This window comes from Etheostoma cragini, chromosome 20 (genome assembly GCF_013103735.1).
Source record: "Etheostoma cragini isolate CJK2018 chromosome 20, CSU_Ecrag_1.0, whole genome shotgun sequence".
NCBI lineage: Eukaryota > Metazoa > Chordata > Actinopteri > Perciformes > Percidae > Etheostoma > Etheostoma cragini.
Window position 1 is genome coordinate 21,814,949 of NC_048426.1, and position 22,129 is coordinate 21,837,077.

At 39.8% G+C, this 22,129-nt stretch overlaps 2 protein-coding genes across 10 annotated transcripts in view; one reads left to right on the top strand and one right to left on the bottom strand.

Annotated features, from left to right (window-relative positions):
- Positions 1-15: 15 nt before the first annotated feature.
- On the top strand, positions 16-10,387 carry rtn4ip1 (reticulon 4 interacting protein 1). The gene is made up of 9 exons (XM_034857484.1): positions 16-547; positions 1,579-1,730; positions 3,028-3,096; positions 3,421-3,545; positions 3,875-3,923; positions 4,354-4,490; positions 4,808-4,991; positions 9,530-9,622; positions 10,021-10,387. Exons 1-9 carry the CDS (start codon positions 289-291, stop codon positions 10,144-10,146), a joined length of 1,194 nt encoding a protein of 397 aa, XP_034713375.1. The 5' UTR covers positions 16-288; the 3' UTR covers positions 10,147-10,387.
- A 1,333-nt stretch (positions 10,388-11,720) lies between these two features.
- Positions 11,721-22,129, bottom strand: part of crybg1a (crystallin beta-gamma domain containing 1a) — a 44,363-nt gene continuing 33,954 nt past the window's right edge. For all 9 annotated transcript variants that reach the window (XM_034857476.1, XM_034857477.1, XM_034857482.1 and 6 more), the window contains 16 exons: positions 21,138-21,315; positions 20,536-20,675; positions 19,684-19,810; positions 19,557-19,592; positions 18,847-19,007; positions 18,040-18,166; positions 17,643-17,788; positions 16,674-16,800; positions 16,428-16,457; positions 16,210-16,322; positions 15,711-15,843; positions 15,437-15,576; positions 14,281-14,404; positions 13,951-14,109; positions 12,791-12,953; positions 11,721-12,444 (listed from right to left, as the gene is read on the bottom strand). In XM_034857476.1, coding sequence (XP_034713367.1) covers positions 12,356-12,444; positions 12,791-12,953; positions 13,951-14,109; positions 14,281-14,404; positions 15,437-15,576; positions 15,711-15,843; positions 16,210-16,322; positions 16,428-16,457; positions 16,674-16,800; positions 17,643-17,788; positions 18,040-18,166; positions 18,847-19,007; positions 19,557-19,592; positions 19,684-19,810; positions 20,536-20,675; positions 21,138-21,315 — 1,993 coding nt within the window. In that variant the 3' untranslated portion in view covers positions 11,721-12,355. The remainder of the gene's footprint in view (positions 12,445-12,790; positions 12,954-13,950; positions 14,110-14,280; positions 14,405-15,436; positions 15,577-15,710; positions 15,844-16,209; positions 16,323-16,427; positions 16,458-16,673; positions 16,801-17,642; positions 17,789-18,039; positions 18,167-18,846; positions 19,008-19,556; positions 19,593-19,683; positions 19,811-20,535; positions 20,676-21,137; positions 21,316-22,129) is intronic.

Genomic DNA, 22,129 nt, shown 5'->3' on the forward strand with positions numbered 1-22,129 from the left:
CTGATTGGTGGAGAGAGGCTGAGCACTATGAAAGACACCGGCCGAGAAGTAACACGTTAAGGAAGAGGACGTCGATTGGAAATCATCCTAAAATTTGGAGTTATTGCTTTTATCGTAATGGCTAGTTAAGATTTGCTTATAGTTAGAATTTAGTCATGGCGTATAAATATCTTCAATAAGTAATTTACTGTAGCATAGTGGCTGTACAGTTAGAAGTATCTTTAACAGGGATTTAGAGCACTGCAAATTTACAGGTGCACTATTTTATTTAATTGAGAATATTTAAAGATGAGTTCTGTGGGACACTTAGTGTACAGTAGGTGGTTGTTTCACCACACTAAACCACTAAGTGTCAACACATCAAGACTGTTCAGCACTACCAGAAGCAGCATGACTATTATGCCTGCCTGGGTTATTGATACATACGGAGGCAATGATGTGTTTCGGTTTACTAAAAATGCCAGTTTCCCCGTCATCAACTACCCCAATGAGGTCATTGTTAAAGTGCAGGCAGCAGGACTGAACCCACTAGATGTAAACATGAGAGGTGAGTAACAAGCATGTGGGCCTACATTTTAACCTGCAGATAAAATACAAGAGAATGTAAAAAGGGTAGGTGTAATAAGCAAAGGCTTCAGCCTACACCTTTTCGGTCAGTACTGATAGAAATGACTTAAGATGACACTGTACGAGCTAAGGTGACACTTTTTCTTCCTTTATTTTTTTAAACATTTATGTGATGTGTATCTATATGACTATGTGACTGCAGATGCACTAGACAATGCAATATTGTTTGATATGAGGTATCTTTTCTTTCTTAGCGAGCAAAATAGATACTAAATAAGGAGGATGCAGAGTCTGAGACTGACGTTTCCTGTGGTAATATGTTGCTTAAAATGAATCATGAGTCATTATTCTTCTCCCACACAGGCGGGGCCTGATTAAACACTCTGTGATCTTGAAAGGGGGGGATGCTAAATTGAAATAATTTCTGTCTTTTCTGTCTCAGCTGCCGAAGCAACATTTTTTTCATAAGCGTAATCTGTAACAATAAACACAATACAATAATCTTTCTTAATCAAAAGTGAGCCAAACTAACTTGAAAGCAACCCTTCACTAGCTATCCACCAACGACAATGACTTCTTGAAGAAAAGAGGATATTTGGGGCGACCTTAAGTATACCCAGTAGACCTGGTGCCCCATGTAGGCTGAGAACTTTGCAGAGGCCTGGGTTCGAATCCGACCTTAACAACTCTAAACCACCTTCTGTAAACCAACTGTACACTATTGTCTACGCTGCACTATATTGTCCTATTATCCTATTGTCATATCTTGTCCTGTCTATACTTAAATATCACATTGCACTTTTCTGCTCTTTTTGACCTTCTGGTAGGAAGCAATCTGCATTTCGCTGTCTTTGTACTTTGTACTGTGCAGAATGGCAGTAAAATCTAATCTTGTCCTGGTCCTTTTTTCTCCTCCCCCCCCCCCCCCCCCCTCCCATTTCAACATGTAGCATGTGTCTATGTAGCTAATTATCTCAAATGATTTGTAATCAGAGACACTCTCCCTGTCAGGTGGCTATGGTGCTGCAACAATGTCTATGAAGAGAGACCCTCTGAATATCAAGCAGTCAGGCAGCGAGTTCCCTCTCATCCTGGGAAGGGATGTGTCAGGGGTCATCATGGAGTGCGGCCTGGATGTGAAGTACTTCAGAGAAAGGGATGAGGTAAACAGAGCAAAAAGCTGATGAAAGAGTTGTGTGTGTGTGGACTCAGTAACCACTTCATGATACATACAGGCAGGCTTCTTCTACAGAAACAACTTGTTCCCTCTGCAAACTTTGAGTCATGTATGAATAAAGGATGAATGTAACGTCTGTAGTCATGGGGACGTAAACAAAACCATCTAGCTCCAGTTACAGTGCTTCAAAACACCTTACACATTAGACAAGAATCATTTAGAACATTGATAAAAACACATGACCTGTGCTAATGGATCCTGATATTCGGAGGCAGAGTCAGTGGCTAACATTGGGCTCTGTAATTCAAACTGAGCATCAGCAATGACCTAGTTCCTTCATTCCTTGTCACAATGCACCTTCTACCAGTATTGTGCACCGTCATCTCCGCCTGGCTTAGAAACGCGTCATGACTCAAGTCTTTTCCAAATCTCAGCCCTCTGTGGTAGAGTAGGATTGTGCAGCAAGCTGGGAGAGGCTGTTGAGTGTTATTAAACTAATGGATTCAACTTTTGTTAGTATTGTATGTATTGGTTCCAGCTTTTTAGATCTATATTGGTGAATCAAGACTAAACACAACAGGTAGTTTAACATAGAAAGACATGACATAACATACAAATAGTGAGACAAGCATTACATTTAACAGAGGACACCTGTTCAAGATGGGGTTGAGTTAGTATGTGTTCAATTGTGAAAAAGGCAAACATGTGGTTTGTTTCACTGAAAGGAAATCATGTATGTGCAATACAAATAACTGCGATTGCTTGATTATTTGCGAAAATAATTGGCAGAATAATTGATAATGAAACCAATTGTTAGATGCAGCTCTAATACACCGCACATGTCTGAAGAATCTATGTACCTTTTATAATTCTTTCTCTTCCTTTTTTATACCAGGCACAGGAAACTAAGATCACGTTTTTTTCCCCTCTATTTAGTCATGTATTTTAATTTTCCTTTCAGTTTACAACCTTGTGTTTCACACCTAGTTTTCTTCTTGGAAAACATTTTGATCACACGTTATATTTAATGAACTTAAAAGTTTTAGCACTTCATGAATTCCCATCTGGCCTTTTCTGACCAAACATTTGTTGACTAATTCAGACAGCAGTAAAATAGAGAGTGGCTCACTGTGTGACCTCATGCATGTTCTACTTTTGATTTGATAGATGACTGCACAGTCTTGTCATCCTAAGCGATTGTAAACTAACTGTATAGAAATGAAGGCACACAGTTGTTTATGTCTCCGGTTCATGAGTGTCATGTTGCTGTGTGTCTCCATCAGGTGTGGGCAGCTATCCCGCCATGGAAACAGGGCAGCTTGGCAGAGTTTGTGGTGCTGAGTGCCAATGAGGTACTGTTCATCTGGTGGTGCTTTGAGGTGATGTTGTTGGAGCAAGTTTCTCAATTTAGTGTTAAGGTTTGATTATATCTCTTTATCAGTTCTGTGTATTGAGCTTCCGCTTTTTTTGAATGTTGTTTGTTGCAGTTTTAACGTCAGCATATGAAAACGTGTTTTTGTTTTCCTTTTAAAATGATTCATTCATTAGTGAAGCATGCAAAAAAAAAATCAGGTAAATGTTGTACAGTTGTTCTGGCAGATGCTTTTTCATCATGACTCAGCAGGTGTTGAGGCGGTTCTGTTTTTATAATGATTGTAAATGTGTGTTGTGCTCAGGTATCCCACAAGCCAAAGTCACTAAGCCACAGAGAGGCAGCAGCCATTCCCTATGTGGCAACCACAGCCTGGTCGGCACTGGTCAACACCGGGGGGCTCAGTAAGGACAACTGTGCCAAGAAGCGGTGAGGGAATGTGGATAAACACTGACAGACACACACACACACACACACACACACACATAATCCCTGTCCACCCCAAATATGTTTTCTGTCCCTTGATCTAACCAATTATACCACTCTGTGCCTTTTAAGCTAAGCCCCTTTTAGCCTGTTCTGTAATGAGCCTGCGGATGATGTGCTGTACTTTTCTGCCTTGCACTGCAGTGAACTTGACACGTTAAAGCCCAAAGTGGATTTAACAAGAAACCTAATGTGGTAGTGGCTGTGCAACACTAGTGTCAAAAAAAGTGTTGACACACATTGTATATGTCTGATTTTCCTTTCCCCTACAGGATTTTGATCCTCGGGGGATCCGGTGGAGTGGGAACATTTGCTATACAGGTATGAATCAAAAGGAGCATGAGGATGTGTGAGGCTGTACATTGTAAACATTATGTAACATGTGTAAGTGCATCAAGCTCAGAACAGGCTGCTCTAAATAAAAACATATATGCATAGTGTAGAAATAAACAAGGGCACTGATCATGAGGTTAACTGTGTAAAGGAGTGTCGGCTTGGCCTGTCAGGTTTCAGACTGTGCCACACAGCTTGCTTGGTGACCTGAATACTGTAGCTCACATTACACAGAAGTAGCGCTTGATCTCATTAATTAAACATTCTGTGCACTTCTCAAACATTGGTTAACAACCACATTGGTTAATGTGCTCCCTACAATAACCCCAAAATCTATTTATTTATTCATGTAGTTGTTTGGTAGTTAGACATACAGTAAATGATACAAACAACAGCTGATGCTATCATTTGTGTCCAGATGCTGAAGGCTTGGGGAGCCCACGTGACTGTTACCTGCTCCCAGAATGCAGAGCAGTTTGTAAGGGGCCTGGGGGCAGACCATGTGGTGGACTACACTGCCGGACCTGTTGAGGAGCCGCTCAGTGCTTTGGAAAAGTGCGAGAATCCCACACAAACACCTACAGTCATTTATCATTCATTGTGGTATTTAGGATGAGTTGTTCTGTGTATGTATCATACCAAGGCAACCCAGTCCCTTTAACTGCTGTCGGCGCATCAGTGTGGGAAAACAATGCACTTTAGAACTTAATCACACGTCGTAATCTCTTTCTCTCTCCATTTCTGCCCAGTCATCCTTTTCTTTCCACACCTACTATTTCTCTATTTAACTTTAGTTTGTCTTTTATGCCCAATAATGCCATCTTTGCTTGTATCTCTCATTTTCACTAACCCTACCCCTCTCCCTCCTCCAGATTTGACCTGATCCTGGATAATATTGGGGGGGACACGGAGCGTTGGGCGCTGAATCTGCTTAAGCCTTGGTGTGGCGCAAAGTATATCACCCTCGTAACACCGTTCATCCAGAACACTGACAGGCTTGGCATTGCTGATGGCATGATGCGGACTGCTGCCACAGTGGCCACCAAAATCCTCAAAGTAAGCATAATAGAATTACACAGATGCAATATAATTAATTACATATTTATTGAAGAACGGACTGATGTGTTTTTTGCAAGGATGCATCAATGCTCATTTTTGCTGCTAGTGTTGTAAGAATAGGAGCATTATAATATAATTGACCCTCCTTATTCTACCATTCCAGGAAAAAAAAAAAACTTGAATGAAATTTAAAAAAACTGGAATTTTGGGTAAACAATTTTCATGCTTCTATCAACAGTCTTGGTCTAAAAATGCCCTCGCAAAAACAAACGCATGACAACATCATCAGATGAGTGAGTTCAGTACAGTATGTTGCCAAACGTATGTGGACACTTGCAGATCACACCCTAGCTACTGTAGTAGGGATTAATACACTATTCTCAGAATCCAGGGAAATTGACTTGTTTTTAATGTATAACTTTAGCTACAGTCAAAATGCATTGCTCATATTTCAAACAACACTAAAGGCAACAAGAAGAAATATGCATACACTTATGGGTTCCCAACCTGACCGCTTTAGGGTATAGGGTAAATTGAGGAAAAAGAACACCATTTATGTTAATCAACACTAATGTTGGTTGAAAATCATTCGGCTTAAAATGATATCTGACAAGTTTTCATTGTATAAACAAAATAATTTGTTAAAGCAATTCATTTGGATTTCTCAAAGTCATTCTAGTATTCCACATGCTGTTAGTGTTCAGAGGCTGCTGGAGCACGCACATAGCCAGAACGCACAGCTGATTACAATCACTCTACTTGAGAAACTACATATTTCTGTAGTGATACGTATAGTCTGCACACATCAGCCTATTTGGTTTACGCTTAGAACGTAACAGTTTATTATATTTCATAGATGTGTGTTCCCAGGATGAAACCCTACTAGCTATGTTGGCTCGCAGTCAGCGTTCCAGTTTATTCCAGAGGTGTTGGATGAAGATTTGTGCACAGGGGAATTACATATTTATGTTGTAACATGCCCAAAGTGTTCATTTTAAGGAAGCAGCCCACAGCCATTTCTTCCAGGTCCTCATGCAAAGAGCACTCTATTTTTAAACTTGGCTTATAGCTGAAAATATTGTGTGTTAATGAACAAGTAGCCAGATAAACATCCAACACAAACTGCACAGCCAGAGAACCCAGTTGTGAATAGCTGGTCACATAGTCCGGTAATCTGATTCGAATAGCAGCTGTCTTGCATTGAGACATTGTGTGAAAATGCTGCAGTTCCTGATTTCCCTTCAGATCAGTGAGGAAACCGTTTATAAGCAATACCAGAGACATTGTGATGTATTTCCAGTTACTATGGCTACAATTTTTTTCAGTCAGTAATGCAGAACATATATGCTGTTACATGCAAGACACATTTAGAACATGTACCCTACACATACGCTTGCATCCTGTCGGTGCAGCCCGCTGCGGAGAACATCATGCAGAACAACGCTTGCATGCAGTGCATTTGTGGCTCCGCCACCTCTTTCCTAACCACACAATCCCCAGCATGAAGCAGTAAGTTAAATCCTTAGATATGAAACATCTTTATACATTTATATGTATGGTTAAATCTCTAAGTAACAAGTGCACACACGTGTTAAAGTGGTTACTCCAAAAGATTAGAGCTTATTGCAATTTATTTCCATTACTTTACAATCAGTAATATGGAAACTGTGTTTTTCTAACTGAAAACAGGATGTGAGGTAGAAGTAATATGGGGAACTTCAGTTGTTCCAAAGTGTCAATGTTTCAGAGTTTCAAAAGGCTTTGCTAATAATGTTTAGCTGTTCTGTAGTCTTGAAATGTATTGGAATCTAACCAAAGTGGAACAGGTATTGGAACCAGGAAAAAGTGAATCAGGATTATCAGATTCAACACCATATCAGTTTTTTAAGAGACAAAATAAATGATTTTTCATGATGCTTATCACTATCTTTACAAATAAATCTAATGATTGTGTTATGTCAAATGTGTCACTTGTGGTGACAAATCCAGAGAAAAATGTCCTAACCTCTAAGGAGCGTTTTAGTGTCTCTTAGTTTATTAATCTGCCCCCCTTTAGTCCTGCTTCTAGCCACATCTGTTTAAAACTTAAATGCTCTGATCAACGTACTGTATGCAACCTGCACGTGCCCAGCTCCAAGTGGCAGATGGACAAATTTAGCATCTAGCAGGTGAACATAATATGAAGCACTTTCTCAGAATTTGTTGGAGACCAAAACAGAGCTGAAAGGAGAGGATATTGAACTTAAAGCAAATGCAGTTGCCAGTAGCCAAGGAGGACACTGATGATGAAAACCATGAAGGACTCTTCAGAAGAGGGAAGAGGGAATTGTTTTCACAGATTTTCTGAACGCAGCCATACTGAGAAATCCAGAGAGTTGTGTGGAGCTGACAGTCTTAATTAGCTTTGTAGCAACTCATTTGGCAATGGCTTGAATGTAACAGACATTCATTTATATCAAAAACTCACACATTAAAGCTTTAACTAATGCTGGCTAACATGTACATGCCAACTTTATTAGGTGATAAAGTCAGTATTGTGTTTTGAGCATAAGCATTTTACAAGTAGGTGTACATTGTTGTATGGGAACATTTGTAATTAAGGGGAAATAATCATTTTGTGTTGCATTATTTATTATTCTATATTAATCTAATTTGTCAGATCTCGTCGATAGACTGAGGCCCTACATCTCAAGCTCTTTCGCTACAATTAAAGAATGAATAACAGATATATAGTTCCAAACAGCTTGGCACTTAAATATTTTACAAGTGTAAATGAGTAAACGGTGCATTTGGTCAGGCTGTTCCTGGCAGTCTCACTGTGGCTCATGGATGTGGTAATGGTCCCCAGACAATTTATCCTAATCACTTTTGCCATCTCGTAACTTTTCCTCTAGCCATTGTGAGGTCAAAATAAAAATAATTTCAACTTTTTGTTTTAAAATCACATTCCCATCAGCCTAAACTGTACTTTGTATTTGTTTATTAGCAAATTTAGGCATGCTAAGATGCAAAATAAAGATGTTGAAAATCATTACAGTTATCATTGATAAATGATACAATTAAATGCAATGTACTGTAAATGTACAGTAGCACTATGCTTAAGTACAACCTCACAGAGCCGCTGGACTTGAAATACTCATGAAATCGAAACTTAACAAAGGGAGTTTGATGGATGATCATAACGGGCCGGGACAGCCCCAGAGAAATCAGCCATTTTCTGTTTGTTTTTTCTTGCCAAAAGTAGAATGATGTGACTATGTTAAACCGAGGGGTTTGCCCCCGAGGTTGACAGAGATAGGACAAGACACAGACTGTAAATGCAGATCTTGGGGAGGAGTTGGGTGTTTGTTGCTTTCCACACAATACCATTTTAATGTAACATTTCAGTTGAAATATGTCTACATTCTTTCACTTCCTTTCCAGCATATCTTTTTCTATGAAAATAAAATAAATAGCCATGTAGCCCACATTGCCGCTTTCACACTTGAACTCTCAGTAGACTCGTGAAGCGATCAGCTGATTTTGTTTTTCGGGTTTACACATTGTGCTTCAGACAATGTAATAAAATCTCTAAGTAAGACTAGGAGAGATGCGCTCCACAGGGAGGATCTCATTTACAACAACATTGACTATCATTAGCACTCATACTATCCCTCCAATCAGAACAAAGTACTCAGACTGACCGGACTTTTCCAGTTGCTGATGCATTGTTTTAGTGTTGATGAGCTGATGTGGAAAGACATATACAGCAGAATGTTGAAACCTTAAACCAATTAAAAATAATTGGAGAGGATGTACCTTGTTGTTTAATAGACAGGAAGCAAACAACACTGTACACCTCCAGGTCTTACACATCCTTATTCCCTCATGCATTCACTCTGTGCATAAAAGGCAAACTAGAGCGCCGACAGCTGGCTTGGTTTTCACATTGTCCTCATTTTTATCTAAGCCTAAAGGAAACGCGTTAAGTAACCCCTTTTTTATATTGAAATGTCCCCACACACACGCACGCACACACGATGACTACAAGCATTACAAAAGACTCAACTCATTTTTCCTGTTTGCATGAGTTGCAGGAAATCCTAACCTGCTGGTAAAGACGTGAAGGAAAACGTTTTGCATCTCCACCCATGAGACTCTTTGGATACACGCCTAGGTTGAAAAATATAATTTTGTTTGCAAAGTAAGATCAATTAACATTTGTGAAGACCTGTCATTCAGAATGTTCTTGATACATAGTGAAAAGTACACTAGCTTGAGATCGGTGCCTGTACTTATAACTGCTATTAATGTTTCTATTATGACAGGGACTAACAGCACTGTGATCATGAAGCGAGGTGCAATGCTGGAAAGCAGGAAGTTAATAAATCAAATGATGAGAAGAGGAAGTTTAAAGCTGTTCCAAATTAACGTGATCAGTTAAACATGACTTGTTTTTCTTCTAGTTTAGGCCTTACTATTGGTCATCAGTAGAGTTTCTGCTATGTACACAAAAGTTTTAATCATGCCTGTTCTCTCATTCCGTTTCCTTGTAGCACCTAGTCAAAGGAGTTCACTACCGCTGGGGATTCTTTGCACCTAGTGGTCCCGCACTGGATGAAATAAGGGAATTAGTGGATGCAGGAAAGGTACAGTATCAGATTTAACTGATGTAACTGACAATGGACAGACTTCTGTTTCCTCCAGTTAGCTTATTATTGGGTGCACATCAGGGTTTAATTGGGCCCGGAGTACCTTCAGTATCACAGCGTTGGCAACTCTCACATTTGTTTAGTGTTTTAGAAAATGTCACTTGCCGACCAAACAAATGTACAAAACATTCTATGGGGTCCTTTTCTTTGACTCCATTAACTAGTGGTCACCACACAGCAGTAGGATTGATGCATGCGTCTCAAAATTCCAAATTGTGAAGGATATTAAATCATTGAAGGAAATTGCATCAGCTGCTTACCCCACTGATATTGTAACTCACAACAGTTGAGAAACCAGGCCTGACCTCTGCCTTCCTCTCTCTGCTCTCTGTCAGATTCGGCCAGTGGTGGATGAGACGTTCAGCTTCTGCCAGGTTCCTCAGGCATTCGAGAAGATGGAGAAAGGGCATGCTCGTGGAAAGACCGTGGTCCTGGTCAGCAAAGGGGGAGAAGAATTATAGCGCCGACTCTGGGAGACTTTTTCAGCACAATCCTGAAACAAACTGAATTAAAGGCATTGACATGCAAGGTTAGGTTAGCTTATTGTATCCACAGGTGCAAACAAGGTCCAAGAACAAGGCTATTGCTTCTTGTTTCTTGGGGCTGTGAAGCTACAAATGTGTATGTAAGAATTAAAGCTGCTTGTGTATGCTTTACAATTTATTTTTTATACTCTCAATTCAATAAAAGAGCACATAGTTATGTTTGACTGTAAAATGTAAGTATGTACACATACACTCAGTTGCCAGTTTATTAGGGACACCTTCCTAAAACTAATGCAGTCTAACACAACAGCCCTGCAAAAAACGACCTGCCTTTGTAGTGGTTTTAACGTTGCTGAGGAGGAGGTGCTGATTAAACTGTAGAATCATTCTGATGTTATTTTGTTAGACAGTTTAGCTAATGATGGACTTGATAACCTGTCATTGAATGTGGCTGCTGCTTCTGTTTGGTGTCACGTTGCTGACATTTGAGAAATAGTTTGACTGGTTACAGCGGGGTTGTGTAAATGCCTTATACACCTTTTGTGTCAGTTAACATAATGAAATTGGGGTTCCATATATAGTACAGAGGCTGGACAAAATAACACAAACACCTGCAAAAATCGTGCATCCCAATACTAAAGCCCTGCACAGTAACTTGTGATATGTATTTCACCGTGGGTTCATGTTAGTTTCTCCCTTGTGTATTTCAGATGTTGGAGACTAGAATAAGAGAGAGTTCTTTTTTTTAATTCTGATTTAGTTATGTTTGCTTTTTGCACACTTTTGCTAATTTTACAATGGGGTGGGCAAGTTATTTTGTGCCAAAAATCTAAATATATTGTACTTTTGTCTATTTCTATGTCCCAGTGTACCATCAGAAATGGTTTGTTTGCTCTGGTGAGAGCAATTCAACCCCAAATCCATGGAAGATAGAATAGATTTAAAAGCCAGGAAATGACAGCAACTTTAAAGCTTAAGACCTCAACTTTTTTATATATTGAATGCCCGTTACAAAATGTTTATTTCACCGTGATTACAAATTTTCCATACAACAATGTACAACTACTTGTAAAATGCTGATGCTCAAAACAACACTGACTTTATCACCTTATGAAGTTGGCATGTACATGTTAGCCAGCATTAGTTAAAGCTTTAGTGTGTAACTTTTTGATATAAATAAACGCTCTTTACATTCAAGCCATTGCTACAAAGCTAATTAATGAATCAGCTCCACACAACTCTGTATTTCTCAGTATGGTTTTGTTCAGAAACTGGTGTTGTACGGCAACTTTCGTGAGCAGAAACTCAAGTGATGATAATTACCTCTTCTGAAGAGTCCATATTTTCTCAATCCTCTGTGTCCTCCTTGGCTACTAATAACTGCGTAGGGGAGTGGTGCATAATCACAGAGGGCTTGTATGATGTGTTTTTACTTAGACTTCCTCATGGGGGAGACAGAAACTGCACACTATAGCTTTGACAATTTCACAGAAACCGGTCATTTTAATCTAAAGAAAGACTGTTTTATTTTCTAAAAAAAGATGAAAGGAACATTCACATATTTACAATCAACAGTGTGTGACATTGTCATTGCAGTTCTGCTTTAAAATTTAGGCCCAAATCTATACAAGTGATGCTTATGTACAACCTAATACAGCAAAGTACAGTTTGTGTAAAAATGGAAAAAACCTATCACATTTTAAAAAGATATTCAAACCATTTTTGATCTCCAACAATAAAAATGAAAACTCTTTAGTCTTAAAAAATCTTTGGATTGTGGGCACATCGGACTTCATATTGCAGCTGTCAATACACTTTACATTCATATTGGCCACCATCATGAAAAGAAAACTGGAAAATCGGAGCCATGAAGTCAAAAAGTACCATAAAGTGAAGAAAGGTATGCAGCATTGAAACAGGGCTGAGTTTTCACTACATGCAGTCAAAACAGAGAAGGGAGTCTTTGGTATATAGTGTTTGAAATCAAGGGGTTAAAAATAAGCAATATTTTTTACACTATGATAATAGTTTAAATGTTGATCCAGTCAATGGTTACCCTCCTCAAGGAGTGTCAAAATACCACAAAAAGGTGCAGTGACCTCCCAGGCCAACTATGTGTGTGTGTGTGTGTGTGCGTGTGCGTCTTCCACAGGGTTCATAATGAGTTAGCACGAGGCTCATCAGATCACAGGATATCCAAGGTCCAAATTTGGTTCAATTTTCTCTCATTGCACGTGTTGAGGATCACCTGGTTCTTGTCATACTGATGACCACCTAAGAAGCAAAAACAATATAACTCAAGTCAGTGTTTTTTTTAACTAAAAAAAACATTTAGACTGTTGACACCAATGATCGGTCATAAAAGAGTCAAAATAATTAAACCTGAACAAAATGTGGTTGAAGCAGCAATTATTTGACTAAAGAGTAGTTTAGTGAGGGCGCTTGTTCAACCAGCTAGGTACTTTAATCCTTGCACCTCTTCAATACACCAGGAGAGGGAGCTGTTGGTTCAGGGAAACTGAATCTTGATCACATACTGACATAGTTGAACCTTTTCATTTATCCCATTAAAACGTTACTCTACAAATACATGTTTGAAATTAAGACTAAGCTATCTGACCTTTGACCTCCAGGACCAGGTTAGGTTTGAGGTGACAGTGCACTCGGCCATCTGGGGTGATGTTCCACAGGTGGTTGCCTTTGCCTCGCTCCGGGGCAACACAAAGCCGTCCGCCCTCCATCACCACACTGCCTGTGGTCTCCAGGCAACAATCATCCACCAGCTGGAGACATAGAGGGCATGGTGGTTGAGGATGAAGATGCATAAGTATTGGAAGGGAATTCCAAAAGGCCAAGGGAACTTTATCAGGATGCATAGTATCCTGGATCCATGAAATAACTGGCCTTCAAAAATAAAAATTTGCCTGCCTCTATGGGAATTTAACGTATGGGTGTGTATACTCATGCCCCTGTATTTTAAGGAAGAACACGTATTTAGTTACAATACATTATTCATTCACAAAGAAAATGTTTTGTCCCACTGCTTAACTTTCCATTGAACTGCGTTGAAACCTGACTACAAACTGGATTAAAAACATAATAACCTCTTTGGCAGAGGTAACCACTCGAATGAATGAATAACGTCTGTTGGGAATACATGTTTTTTCCTGCTCTGCATATTGTCTTGAGCACGCCCTTGTTTTCAGGTACAAAGTTAGCTTAAAATAACTGTGCCAGAGTGTGGAGTAATGTCATCACGAAAGCCAACTACTGGAACGGTTCCTACAGAAAATAACATCTGTTTGATCACACTTTTTGTGCAAAAATGTAATATTTAGGGATCACATGCGACACTGACACTGTTACTGTAGGGCGAGTGAGCACAACCACAAGACTGTCGGAGAGCAAAATACTGAAGATAATAAAGGTGAATATGAGGCTTTTAAGGTCATACTAAAAGTAGTTGTAAATTAAACACTTCACTTTATCCTGATTGTGCTGTTTGAAGACATTGTTTGCCTTTTTTTTTTCTTCTTTTTTTTTTTTTTTTTTTTAAAGATGACAGCCGCTGCGTCGAGGACCAAGCCTCTGTATATGGCTGTGCGCTCTACCAGGTAGCCAGGCGCCAAGGCCTTGCACATTTGAAAGCAAATGTATCGCTGTCTGTTGTCCCTGTAGGCTTCACTAGAGTTTCCACAGACGGTGTGGGTGACTAGATGAGTTGGTGTACCCCTGACAAGTGTTTTTGCAGTTTTGTGTGGTGTTGGCATAATGTTGTACCTTGCAGGTAAGCTGCCCATCCCGATAGAGCCAGACCTGCTCTAACCCTCCTGTCTCCTCCACAGCCTGAACCCTCATCAGCTTGATGTCATCCAGAGTTCCTGTCAGGGACATCACACATCCGGTCTCCATGTTCCGCAGACGGATGTACATCTGCTTCTGTTGGAGGAAAACATGCAAAACCACATGGTTAGATTTGTTTCGTACTTCTTATCCACGTAAGAACTGAAAATAAACAAAACAGAGACGCTCACTTGATGCACGAGACTTTGTTTATTACTAATAGTCTAATACACTTTTTTGTGATGGCTCATATCACTCGCTCCGTACCTGGGGTAATGGACGTAGGGATCCTAATTGCCGCCTGCCGCTGAACTTCCACAAATCAGTCACTTCACCAGGCTGGAGAAGCAGCTGTCGACCCCGGTAGTTACTGCCTTCGTACAACACCCACCTAGTGAGAGGACAGCCATGGGTGTCAGTTTAGTTTCACAAAGAAAAAAAAAAAGACATCACATATATTTACATTTCAAGCTGAGCTTCATGATTTATGATACATTTGTGAAGTATCTTGGCAGCTTCCTCACATCTTTAACATGTTTAATAAGAACATGTCCAGTTCAAAAAGCTAAGCTAGAACTATTTCAGGAAGTTGCATGTATTCCCGTCAAACCCTCTACAGTAATATGAACATCTGATTGTTTTTCCACTGATCCTTTTTGCATTTCCTCAACACTTAAAGGTTGAAGAGTTTGAAGGTAAAAACTTTGCTAATTTAAACATGTAAATCGCCAATACTAACAAGGTTGACTAGTTTACATACATTTAAGCTATACTTATAGGAAATTTGACAGCGACACTGCCTTCTCAGCTGTGCGCTCACAAGCTCCACACAGTGTGACAGAGGCTGGTAGCAGAGCAATCATGGCAAGGGAGTAGCAGCCAACGCTAAGTTTTGAAAGCTTCGTGGCCTTTTGCTGGACGGCGCTCTGAGCGGAGAGCTACTTGACACATGCCACGACAACGCACAGACCATCGTGGCTGGTACAAGGTAAAACATCCATTACATGCGCCAATGGCCAGCTGGACTTGTTCATAATGAATCAACCGTCACTCTATGAGTAGAGAATCCAGTCTGCAGTGTAGTTCAGACACTTCACTGATATAAACCATAGATTGGCTTTATGATCAAAGATACTTTTTGTATAATTGACTTCAAGTAATGAGTAACGTAAAAAGTTACTTTCCATAGGGGTTAACTAAGTAAAGTAACAGATTACTTTTTTTAGGAAGTAACGAGCAAACACGACTTTTTAAAAGTAACTTCCCCAACACCTGTTCTGAGTGATAGGATTGGGCAAAACAAAAATAATATAAATATATGATTAATGAATTAGTTAATATAAAAAGTAACCATTTTGATTAACTGTGCCTTGAAAAGATACCAAAAAACATAATTGGTGGAAATGTTTAAAAAGTGACATACATTCCTCCCTCCACTACCAGGGAGCATATGCGCGTGTCCATGCCTGCCTGCATCAGGTTCACAGCTCCGTTAGTCAGCGCCGTCTTGCGCCCTCTACAGCCCACCTTACTGAACAGGACAATGGAGGGCAGGGACAACTCCTGAAGAAGAAGAGCATTTATTATTAGTCTCATCCACAATAACTTAGAAGTTTTCATTTATCACCAACAACGCAGAGTAAGCATCACATAGGGCCCAAATGTAGTTTTCATATAAGCAGATAGACAATACTCACATGTCCAAGGGTTTGTATGGAGCGAATGGTAGAGTCTGAGGACAGGAAGCCCATGGCCTCTGTGTTGGGGTAATCTCCCTCCTCCAACACATACATGTTCTCTGTGAACTGAGCTCCTTCATATGCCACCCATCTGACACAGAAAGACACACACACACACACACACACACAGACACACACACACACACACACACACACACACACATTGTTGTCATATTGTAATTTTGACAATAACTATCATCTTTAAAATCTATTCTCATCATTAGGTTGGTAGTTATTGTCACTCTCAGGTGGAACTTGGGTCCCCTGAATGCTAAGTTTATTTAATGTTTTTTTAACCAAGCATGTGGAATATAAACTTTGAAAGAAAAAAAAATGTGGCAAAAGTCCTTTTTTAATTTGGTGCCAAATAAATACATCCTCCAATCTTCCTTCAACCACGTTAAATCTCTAATAGCCAGAGAGTCACTGAGAGTTCCAGGTAGTTTTTAGTGCCTACCTGCCAGCCAGCACCTTACAGGACTTGGGTTGGAAGTCCTCATCCAGGGCTGCTGCGCTGTCCTCCTGAGCCACCAGCCTTCCCTGGAAGTCTGGCTCAGAATACAGCTGCACCTGTAACACACATAAAAACTGAACTAAGAAACCCAGCCAGCACAGAAAAAGACGGGAAAAATGAATATTCTGTTTGATATAAAGTATTAATTGGAGGGATGATACCTTGAATCTGGTTTTTACCATCAGTGGGTCCTTTGAAACAGACAGGAGGGAGGTATCAACATACTTTAACAACATCAACAGCCTTTTTTTATCAACAGAGTTGCTCATTTAGCTTTTGCTAAGACTTATTTCAAAAGCTTAAACCTTTCACTTAAAATGTCATTTACTTAAACCATTACACTATTTCCAATGTAAAAAGAATTAGCCACATAACGTTTTTAACCAATCCTACACATCTTTTCTTACATGGAAGACCGGCTGTATGGATGAGATGTTGAAGTTCTGGGCTCCCCAGTCCTCTGGGCTTGCATACAGGCCTCTCTCCAGAACGTAGAGCTCTCCACTGAATCCAGGCTTCTCAAACCCCACCCACCTGCCAAGCAAACACACAAAAGAGCCTAAGATGCGAAACCCCACAGTGACAGAAGTCTTTTATTCGAGACAGATTGGTAAAGCGGTCTCTTCACGATCTGTTTGGTTCTCTCATTAAATCACTGACTTGGGCTGTTTGTCAATGCTTCTAAAGAGGTTGTAAAATGATTCAGCTGGCGATGAAAAGCAAACAGTTGAACGTTACATAAAGAGGTTGATAAAGGTTAAACAAATTCACACAGCTCAAACATTCATCTGGTTGGAACAAATCTGCTAACTAAAAAATGTGTACCTTATGTTTTAAAGGCATTATTTACTATTAATAGCTGACGTAAAATGTGTTCAAACATTTGTTAAACCTAAACAATAGCTACTTAAAATGATGTTTCGAAGTAATTTCATCCTAAGGTGCGTTGCACCATGACCTCAAGCCAAACACTTGAAATAACTTCTAGTAAAACAAGCTGCACAGTAGCGAACCTGGATCGAAGCCTCCTTTTTGAAGAAACTTCAAAAAGAAGTATACCTTTACTAGTAACCAAAGATTCACTCTTCTTATTCACATCATCAGTGTAAATCATTACCCTCGAGAGAAGGAAGCTTTTGTAATGCTTTGTCAAACATGACATATCAATTACAAAGCTATGTCACATGAGATTATTCATAATTGTATCATCTGTGTGTGTATACAGTGATAGAACGCATACTTATGTATAGAAGGTGAGGGCCACACGCCCAAACACTATAAGGGCGTGGACAACACAGAGTCAAAATGTTTACACTCCATCTTTACGAACTTTAACTTTGTGAGTTATTGGTTTTTTATTGGTTTGTTTGACTTACACTCCACCCATGACGTTGACAGACTGAGTTTTGCCACTATGGCCGACGTCCTCCATGCTGATGACATGGCCCAGCAAGTCCACGTTGCGCCCCAGTCCATCAAAGTGCCGCTCACTGAACAGTTTGACGTGAGGGGAAAGGAAATCCTAGGGAAGATGATTTGGTGAAGTTATTAGAAAGTAAAAAGCAACTTTTTTAATTTCAAGTTCTCACTGTCTGGGACAAAACCTTTCCACACAGGAAACAAACTCTTTTTAGGTTTCCAGTTCATTAAGACCAAGAGGGGCAGAGCGGGTAGTGTTTTAATGAGCAGTGAACTCCAAAAGGTGGCGTGCAGAAACAACACAGCAATCAGTGCTTAGCGCCAGAGAAACAAGCTCACGCAGGAGATACTCACTGCGCATACAGGCCGAAGCGACAGGAGCCCATCCTCAGATCCTCCCCAGTCACTGCAGTGAGGATACTCCCCCTCCTCCAGGATGTACTGCTGGCCTTCAAAGTCTGCCTCTTGATAGCCCACCCAGCTGCAAGGACAAAACAAAGACATATCACGAACATGTTAGTCTAAGCCATGTCAGGGTTTTCCCCAAAAATGTGTTAACAGGCTGACGGCCCTAGAGCTTCTGTAATAGCAGAGTCATGGAAGGAATTGCAAAATTGAGAATTTAAAAAAGCTACACAAGCAATTCCATAGAGCTCTACATTAAGTCAGTGCTAAAAGTTTCCAATCAACCCACTCCACTGTAAATGTAGTTTCACCCTTGTGTTTTCCTCCCGGGTCAAAAACTGAAGGATATTTGACATTTTTATCCCTTTTTCAGACTTTTTCACAGAAGTTTTCACTAACACCACCTTACTACAACCAGTTGTACACTACTTTTTGGAATTGATGTTCAATAACCCTCATTTTTATATAACTATACCAAATATTTGAGTTTAAAAAGCTGAAATTATGAAATATTTTGACTAATAGTGAAGATCTGAGGAACGTACAGATGAGTTTAGTCAGGAATGAAAGTGATCAATTGTATTTACAAAAAGCGTTGTATGGAATCCATTCCATTTTTTGTGGTAATTTGGTTTAAAAAAAAAAACTATATTTCAGATATAAACATTTTTTAAAAGGGTCAAATTTGACCTAATGGTTGGTTGCCTGATGACGATGATCACTGCCCATGCATCTATTAACTCAACAGATACTTACAGACCACCAAGTATCTTTAAAGACCCCACTGTAGACAATGTCTTCTTGTTCTCGTCTGGTTTGCCTGTTTTCTCCTCTTCCAGCTCTACTTGCAAGTTATACGCATCGCTGTCAACCTCTATGCACTCTCCATCAAAGTTGGGCTTCTCAAACACTAAGGCCTGGGTGAAAGAAGTTAAAGATGAGCGTTAGTTGTGAAGAGAGGCCTTAATGCTTTTACACACCAGGTGTGCGACGAATAAACACAATAATGCAAAAAAAAAACTCAACTGCAAGGTTTTCGTACCTTAACCTTTTTACAATAAAAAAAAAAGTTTGAATAGATTTGCGCAGCTCATCATCCAGGGATTATGAATTTAATCTATTCCTCTTTAGTCGACATCCCATTTTTATTTTATTTTCATCGCAATGTAGAGAAAGAGAAGAAGAGTTCCATTGCCTCATGTGAGGACACTGGTTTGGTCGTGTCATCCTCCCCAACTCCACCCTCTCGTCCAAAAATTGTCACATCTGGTTTCAAAAAACCTTTTCTAGGTACTCAAAGTCACTTTACAGAGCGGAAAAAAGATATTAATAATAACAAAATATATAGTTAAGAGCCTGGACTAGCTAGCTAGACCGTGGAAAGCCTTTGCCAAGCCTATGTGTTAGGTTTCTATAAACAGCAGACATTAATAGATGCAACAAATGTAATGCAATGGAAAACAAACCTTGAATTCACGAGGATGCTCCACCATTATTGGTCCCTATAAGGAAAAGACAAACATTCCTCAGACCATGACAACGGCAAAATGACAGTATAGTGGAAACATATATCATATATTTGATGTACTGTACCACTCGGAGAGGTCTGAGGGACCCGATAAAGGGCTCAGGGAATCCCCAGGACTCTGGGCGGGGATACTCCCCAACCTGCAGCACTCCAACAAAACCTCCAAACCCTGGATCAGTGTATACCAGCCAGCTAAAGACACACAGGGACAGGAAAGGGGGAGTAATGACCATTTAGGCCCTTATTTAATGAATTTTCTGATGCAAACCTGTCTTATCCTGTCGCATAATGAAGGAACTAAATACAGTACTTTATCTCTACACCAGCTAAAAAATTTAAGTGCTAACCATCAATAAGCTTTATCCATCAGATTGCATATTTTTTATTAATTTCGTTATGCATGATATGTTTATTCACAGAGAAACCAAGCAAAAGCCCGAATAATGGCGCCCCAGTGTGTTATATCACCAAGCATGCCTGCACTCCAGGAGAAAAAAAAGTGTGACGTGTAACACACCAGCGCTGGCTCCGAGTGTGTGTGAGCCCAGCTGCACTGTTATTAACTATGAAAACCCTACCAGACCCACAAACCACCATCTTAATGCTATATTGTAGCACAATTGCCACTAGTGAGAAGGACAAAGACACAGTGTCCACGTGTGTGAGTATGTTTCAGAAAGTGAGTGGAAAAGAAGGTGTGAAAGTCCCAACCATCCAAAAAATGCTTTCACACTATAAACAAACCGGACCATGGTTCAGTTTAATCCGGACCAAGAGCACCAAAATCTGGTCTTTTGATACGGACCCTGATCCGAGGCACCTTTCCACCTGCAGTTTTGGTTTAGACCAAACTGAAAAGTCCGGACCAAATGAGGTAGGTGTGAAAATGTCCTAAATGAGCGGTCAGCTGAACTTACACTCCAGAATGAACCTTAATGGAGCCGGTGGTCTGTGGAATCCCAAAGGAGGCAATCTCTACAGCGTCGTCACAGTAAGATGACATCCTCCCCAACCCATTGAATTCTGCAAACAGGTCGATTTGGGGTATGCTATAATCCTATAAAACACAAATATTAAGTTGTGTGAGAATTTAATTACAAATAAGGCCTGGTAACAGGTTGTTTGAAATGTTTAGTGCCAATACATTACCAAAGTGTATGAGTAAGATTTCATTTGTTTGATAGCGTACTTTATGTAACAGAACACTTTTTAAACTTAACAAACTTAAAAAAAGCCAAACTTTTCTTAGGTTGAATCTACATATAAAAACTCTACCTTTATGAAGTTTCTAAATGTCTAATGTGTAAAATTGGCAAAATTGGAATTTAATCAGAAACGGTCTGATCAAAGAAAACCTGGAGAAGAGTACAAATCTGAGCAAGCAATCAATGGCAGCTTTTGGTACTAGACATTTTTCTCCTCCTTTATATGGAGGTGGGAAACAACATAACAGGCCAAATAGTTAGAATAACAATATGGAAACAGTATGACAGACTGCCAAATGAACAGGTTGACTTACTCTAACTGCCAACTGAATAGAACCTATGACCATAGGTGCTGTTGGTACAGGTTGACCCATCTGGTCTAGTGTTGATGGTGTTTCCTCCTCTGCCCACATATTCACCAAGTGCTCTGTGGGACCTTCCTCAAGTGCGATGATACGACCCTGGAAGCCAGGTTTTTCAAAGAGGAGCCAGCTGAAGAAAAAGAGAACTGCATGATTATGTCAAAGAACCCACACATCCTGCACATGCTCTCTTTAACCTCCTCCCCTCTGGCAGACGCTACAGATCCCAGCGCACAAAAACAACCAGACACAACCAGACAACAGCTTCTTTCCCACTGCAATCACTCTACAGAACTGTGGATAAGAGGAGTCATCCCAACTTTGGCCACTCACCCACTTTTCTACACATTACATACTTATCATTCCAATATGCATATTGCACAGTACTTTGCACTATTGCTTTTTGCAACTTACATCCCACTCCATGTGAACTTGTCTGATATTATGTCTTATTTGTATTTTGTATATTTTGTTGCTATGTGCCTATATGTTTATTGTTCTCTCTATACTGTACAGTATTTGTCTATATTGCTATTTGTCTATGTTTACTACTACTACATGTCTATTTGTTGAAAGTATAGAGAGTTAACACCCACCAAAGTTAAATTCCTCGTGTATGTAAGTATATTTGGCCAATAAATATGATTCTGATTAAAAATATGAAAATGTGTTAGTTTATGCATCGCTTAAAAAACAAACAGCTTTGAGGATTGCTCCATTAGATACATACACGCTTAAAGGGACAAAGAGAAACACAGAAAAAAAGTGAAAAGGATCTCGTAGGAAGGCTTTTAAACATGGCCAGTACAAAAGTGCCAAGTGCAAACATAATACCTTGATAGTTATCTACACTTTACTGTATAAATCCTCTTGAAAATCACTTGAAAATATATGATTTTCTCGCCTAAATTTTTACCCTTAAAAAAGTGCTGCAGTTTCCACAT